The sequence below is a fragment of the Lepidochelys kempii genome, chromosome 7 (assembly GCF_965140285.1).
Source record: "Lepidochelys kempii isolate rLepKem1 chromosome 7, rLepKem1.hap1, whole genome shotgun sequence".
NCBI classification, from domain to species: domain Eukaryota; kingdom Metazoa; phylum Chordata; order Testudines; family Cheloniidae; genus Lepidochelys; species Lepidochelys kempii.
Window position 1 is genome coordinate 35,918,616 of NC_136386.1, and position 6,254 is coordinate 35,924,869.

General features: G+C 44.1%; 1 protein-coding gene across 4 annotated transcripts in view; it reads right to left on the bottom strand.

Moving 5' to 3' along the window:
• HDAC11 (histone deacetylase 11) overlaps nucleotides 1-5,643 on the bottom strand; it is a 70,033-nt gene extending 64,390 nt beyond the window's left edge. For 3 of the 4 annotated variants that reach the window (XM_073352187.1, XM_073352188.1, XM_073352186.1), the window contains exons 1-2: nucleotides 5,577-5,643; nucleotides 227-375 (exon numbers count right to left, since the gene is read on the bottom strand). In XM_073352187.1, coding sequence (XP_073208288.1) covers nucleotides 227-375; nucleotides 5,577-5,578 — 151 coding nt within the window. In that variant the 5' untranslated portion in view covers nucleotides 5,579-5,643. The other variant, XM_073352189.1, reaches the window with a different exon arrangement.
• Nucleotides 5,644-6,254: the final 611 nt, after the last annotated feature.

The window sequence follows — 6,254 nt, forward strand, 5'->3', positions numbered from 1 at the left end:
CAAAGGTGATACATTTAAAAAGAAAAAAGCTAGGTTTGCCCAGAAAGTAAAAGCAAGACAGACAGTAATGCAGATCAACTATTGTCTATATTAGCAATAACTATAGTTAATGTGTACAGAGCCTGCATGCAATTACTTCTTCTGTTCCATTTTCTTTGCACAAGTGTCAGTTTAACACCACTTAAACAAAAGTTGGATAGTAAGTGTAACCTTGTCGTTATGTTACCTTTCAAGAAATTGATTACTTTCCCCCATTTCCCTGCATCAAACGGATGTAGCTTCTCCAATCCCATAAATGTGATGTTGTAGTCCGGAGAATATACAATAGGCCAGCATGTTGGTGGGACTTCATGATACAGCTCAGTTCTGTGAGGCCTTAAGGGAAAAAAAATAGAACCATCACTGTTCCTAATGATTGGTAAAGGAAAATCTAATCACCTCACCCGACGTTAAGCAGTGGCGCCATTGTCTGGCTTGTTGAGAATATAAGAATAGCCACACTGGGTCAGACCAACGGTCCATCTAGTCCAGTGTCTTGTATTCTAACAGTGGCCAATGCCAGATGCTTTAAAGGGAATGAACAGAACAGGGCAATTATCAACTGATCCATCCCATCATCCAGTCCCAACATCTGGCAGTCAGAGACATAGGGACACCCAGAGCATGCGGTCGCAACCATGGCCATCTTGGCTAATAGTCATTGATGGACCTATCCTCCAGGAACTTATTTAATTCATTTTTGAATCCAGTTATAGCTTTTGCCTTCATCACTGGCCAAGTTCCACAGGTTGACTGCGTTGTGTGAAGAAGTACTTCCTTTTGTTTTAAACCTGCTGCCTATTAATTTCTTTGGGTGACCCCTGGTTCTTGTGTTATGTGAAGGAGTAAAAATTCCTTATTCACTTTCTCCATCCCATTCATGATTTTATAGGCTAACATATCCCCCCCATTGCCTCTTTTATAAGATGAACAGTCCCAGTCTTTTTAATCTCTCCACATATGAAAGCTGTTCCATACCCTTGTTTTTGTTACCCTTTGCTATACCGTTTTCCTTTTCTAGTATATCTTTTTTTGAGATAGGGTGATCAGAAATGCATGCAGTATTCTAGGTTTGGGCATACCATGAACTTATATAGCAGCATTATGATATTTACTGTCTTATTAGCTATCCCTTTCCCAATGGTTCCTAACATTCCATTAGTTTTTTCTGTCATAGCACATTAAGCAGATGTTTTCATAGAACTATCCACAGTGACTCACAGATTCTTTTTCTGAGTGTTAATAGCTAATTTGGACGGCATCATTCTGTATGTATAGTTGGAATTATGTTTTCCAATATGTATTACTTTGTATTTATCAACATTGACTTTCACCTGCCATTTTCTCGCACAGTTACCCAGTTTTGTGAGATCCCTGTGTAACTCTCTGAAGTCAGCTCTGGACTTAACTCTCTTGGGTAATTTTGCATCTGCAGACTTTGCCACCTCACTGTTTCCCTCCTTTTCCAGATCATTTATGAATATGTTGAACCGCACTGGTCCCAGTACAGATCCCTGGAGGACACCACTATTTACCTCTCTCCATTCTAAAAACTGACCATTTATTCCTACTTGTTATTTCCTGTCTTTTAAAGAATTACTGATCCATGAGAGGACCTTCCCGCTTATCTCATGGCTCCTTAACTCTGCTTAAGAGCCTTTCATGATAGACCTTGTCAAAGGCTTTCTGAAAGTCCAAGTACATTATATCCACTGGATCACCCTTGTCTACATGTTTATTGACCCCTCAAAGAATTCTAATAGATTGCTGTTCCATGATTACCTTTTACAAAAGCCGTGTTGACTCCTCCCCAACAAATTGTGTTCATCTATGTGTCTGATAATTCTGTTCTCTACTATAGTTTCAACGAATTTGCCTGGTACTGAAGTTAGGCTTACTGGCCTGTAATTGCCAGGATCGCCTCCGGAGCCTTTATTAAAAATTGGCATCACATTAGCTATCCTCCAGTCATCTGGTACTGAAGCTGATTTAAAGTGATAGGTCACATACCACAGTTAATAGTTCTGCAATTTCACATTTGAATTCCTTCAGAACTCTCAGATGAATACCATCTGTTCCTAGTGACGTATTACTGTTTAATGTATTAATTAGTTCCAAAACCTTGTCTCAGAGGCGATGCATAGAGGGGTATGGGGGGTGTCAACTGCCCCCCAAATTGGCCTGCTGGGGGCAGGGAGGGACAGGGGGCTCTGTCCTTCTCTCCCTGTGCCTCCCCTCCAGCATGTTTGGCTGCTGTCCCTGGCAGCCGGGCAGGGAGCGGGATGGAGCCGCTTCTGCCTGAAAGAGCAGTGGGGGAGGCTGCGGCTCCAGCTGTCATCTCCTCCACTCGGATGGGAGACTGCTGGAAAAACCAAACATATGGTAACCCACCCCACCAAACTTTGCCACCCTCACTTTCGCATTGCTGCTGGCCAGGACGCTGGCTTTAGAGCTGAGTGCCTGGCTAGCAGGCTTCCCTCTCTGGCTGCCCAGCTCTGAAGGCAACAGACCTGCCAGCAGCAGGGCAGAAGTCAGGGTGGCAATCCTATGACTCTCCTACAACTGCCTTGCAACCGCACATATTACAGCACCGTGAAATTTCACATGTAAACATCTGAAAATGTGATATTGACTAATTTTAAAACCCCCTGGCCATGGAATTGACCAAAATGGACTGTGAATTTGGTAGGGCCCTACTCATGTCCAAGCACCTGACTGAAGCAATATGTCAAAACACACAAAGAAGATGCAAATGATTATGTACATTAACTCATTCCAACACTAAATTCAATTATTGGCAAAACTGAGTTCCATTTCTACCTGTTCCACCGTTCTCCAAGTTGATTAAACACTAACCCATTTTAAATTTTAAAACGTAGGTCCAATTTTTCACTTGACATAATCTAAAGTTTATTTTGATGTACTGGGCTCAAGTTTCAAAGTTTTGTTTCTAAATACAAATCAAAATGTACTGTCCCTACACATTAGGCATATAAGTAAGGAAAGATGCTCAACCAAACCTAAAACTCTATGGAAATACAAAACACACTGGAAATTTAGGGTCCAAACTGTAGTCTTGATTCACACAAAACTTCCACAGAGATTGTAAGAAATTCTTCCTGAGTCAGAACTATAGAATCATGTGATTGTTCTATTGTCTTTCATACAAACTATACCTCTTACAGAATTAAAAGAACATTTTTTTTAAAATCATACCTCAGTCTACAAATATTTTACCTACTATAGTTAAAATTAATATCTACAATTCCTGGAGATAACAGGAAAAATATTGGGGGAAAGGGTTCTTTCCAGAATCGGACACCACTTTTTTATAATCAGTTCTCCCTTTTGTCTGTGTGGGTTATTTTTCACATAACAATGGAGAGAAATTAAACACACACAAAAACCTCAAGAAAATATGGCTGTAATTTAGGATGGATGAAAAATCATTTTTTAAAAAATGGATTTTTTTATTTAAATTAACTGTTTATTTTTAAAAGAAAAGTATTTAAATTTGAAGTTATGGAAAACTAATGTTAAGGCTAAACTTACTATATTCTATTAAAATCATGTACATTAAATAATGAAAATATTAAACAATACATTTGCTGCCAAAATTTAAAAGAAAGTCAAATCCCTGAACTGGTGAAAGTCACTAAGCTAAGCACGTGGAACCAAAGTTTGTTGAAGTGCTACAACCAGCTTTTGACAGTAGTAGAGAGAATACATTTTTCTTTTCAGTTTATTCAACTCGTTTAGTTCAAAGATTAATTCATACAGAGTTAAAAAACCAATTGGGAGCTTAAAGAGAACAAAAGCTTGTTTCCTCTTCCAATCTATGAATAAAAACAAGCTGTGAGAGGATGAGATCTACTCATTCTAAAGTCTTGAAGGACACGGTGACCAGAAACAATCAGTTCAATTCACTAACTACGATAATACCTGTAATTAATAAATTATTTATTTTCAATGCAAAACATATTTTGCTAACTTACTTTTTGTTCTTATGTATCCAAAACATTTAAGGCAGTTTGGTTTACTTAATAAAAATAATTTTAAAATGCTGGTTTTGTGCTTTTTTAATTGTATTCCAATTTCCATCCAATTGCAGGTTGGCACAAATCACAAATAACAAATTAATCTAGTAAATAATAAATGCATCATTTCTCATTTTCTAACATAATAAAATGGTAAAAATTAAGAATCTGAATAAATATATGTTAAGCTATATATATTGCTTAAATAAATGTGTATAGATATGGTGTATCCTCCTACTTAGCAAAATGAAGCACCAAATTTAGTGTAAAAGCTATATTTAGCTGCACATCAACTTGTTTTAAGGGTTATTGGCCAATGAGATTCAACCTTTCTTCAGGAAAACGAGAAGTACAAATGGAAAAACGAATTAAAATCAATTATTTAAATCAAAGTTTCCTGTTTCTTGATTTCAAATCATAATTAAAAATGGTGATTGATATCAGTCCATCCTGCTGTAAAACCACAAAAATTGGTAAGGGTACTCTTGGGTTCTCCATAAATTACTTAAAGCTTTAGGAGTGGGTGGGTCCTTAAGTTTGCATGTTTATTTCCAGTGTTACGAAGTATTATAAATGGTCTTGAAAATCACCAAAAATGTATTACTTAATTTATGAACAGCTCCTCAGGAGCAGCTGTAGTATCTGAAACTACTTTTAACTCATTTTTAAAACTGAGTGGATTTCACGTTGACTACATCTATTAAAATAATGTCAAGAATAACAGCTAAGGGAAAAAGAGATTATGAGATGGGGGGAAAGCTGGATGGTCAGATGAGCTACAATAATAGATAGCCCATGGATAAAAGCAGAGCAACACAAAAAGGCTGTTCCCCCAGGAGCTGTGCTAGAGACTGTGGTACAAAACCGTGAAGCAGGTCAGAGAAAAGAAGCGGATGTTGGACAAGTGGAGGAAACTGACTTGGGAGGGGAAAGAGAGAGACTCTGGAGCGACGGGTGCTGCAGAAACAAGATGCCTGGAGTGGTCCAGGGGTGAAAGGCGGGTGCAGAGGAAGCTGGGAGGGGAGCAGCAAGGGAGCGTCTCCCTAGGGCGGGGCAGGTAAGAGGGCTGTTGGGAGTGGGGGCCTACGGCAGGAAGCCGGCGCTTGGCGTCTCCTGGGCTGGTTCAAATCCCGCTGCCGTCACCTGCAAGGACGGTCCCCGCCAGGCTCCGCCCCCCGGGGCGATGCAGGCCGGTGCCCGCCAGCCCGGCCAGGACCGGCTCTGAGTCAACCGCACCTGCCTACGGGGCGGAGACCGCGACCATGGGGGGCCCTGATGGAGCCCGCAGCGGGCCTCGGCCGGGCTGCCAGGCCTGGGGCACGGCAGCCCTGGGGCACGGCAGCCCCGGGCCCGCGCCCTCCCTCCCGGCAGCGCGGTGGGGGCGCCACAACCGCTGTCCCCGACTCAGGGTGCGAGGCCCGCGCCACGCCGGGAGGGGCCGGCCCTGGCCCCGCCTGCCGAACAAGGCCCGGGCCGGCCTGGATCGCGTCAGCTACTCACATCCCCCCGGCCGCCTTCAGCCAGCCAGCGCTCCGCCGCGGGAGGGGCCGGGCCGCGCCGCGCCGCGCCGCCCCGCCTCACACCGCGGGCGGGAGGAGGAGGAGACACGAGAGGCCCCGCCCAGCCCAGCCCAGCCCAGGACGGAGCGCGCGGCACTGGCTGGGCAAGGAGCGGGAGGGCTTGGGGGTGGAGCCCCGGGCTGGGGGGCAGGAGCTAGGAAGGGGGCCCTGGGCTGGGAGGAGGAGAGAGGCGGGGCCCTAGGAAGGGGGCCCTGGGGTGGGCTGGGGGGAGGAGGAGGAAGGTGTGAGGTGTAAGAGTGTCTTGCCCCAGGAGCACCGACGAGTTCGCACAGGCATCATCTCCTCCCATCTCCCTGGCCCTTCCCCTTCCTTTGCAGGACACCTCAGCTCGGAGCAAAGGGCAGCACCTGGACACACACACACACACACACACCGTTTTCCTTTTCCTTACTGTGGGTGACACTTTGCCAATTTCATCTCTGCTGCTTAGGCTGCTGTCTTTGCAGGACAGCAAGCAACACCCACTTCGCTCACCTTTTCCAGCTCTGTCTCGGAGCACAGGCTGAGTGTAAAAGAGCTGAAAGAGGCCTGTACACAGGTACAGGAGGAAAGGGTCACACAGAGATCACAGCCCCACTCAGGCTGCCAGCAGAAGTTT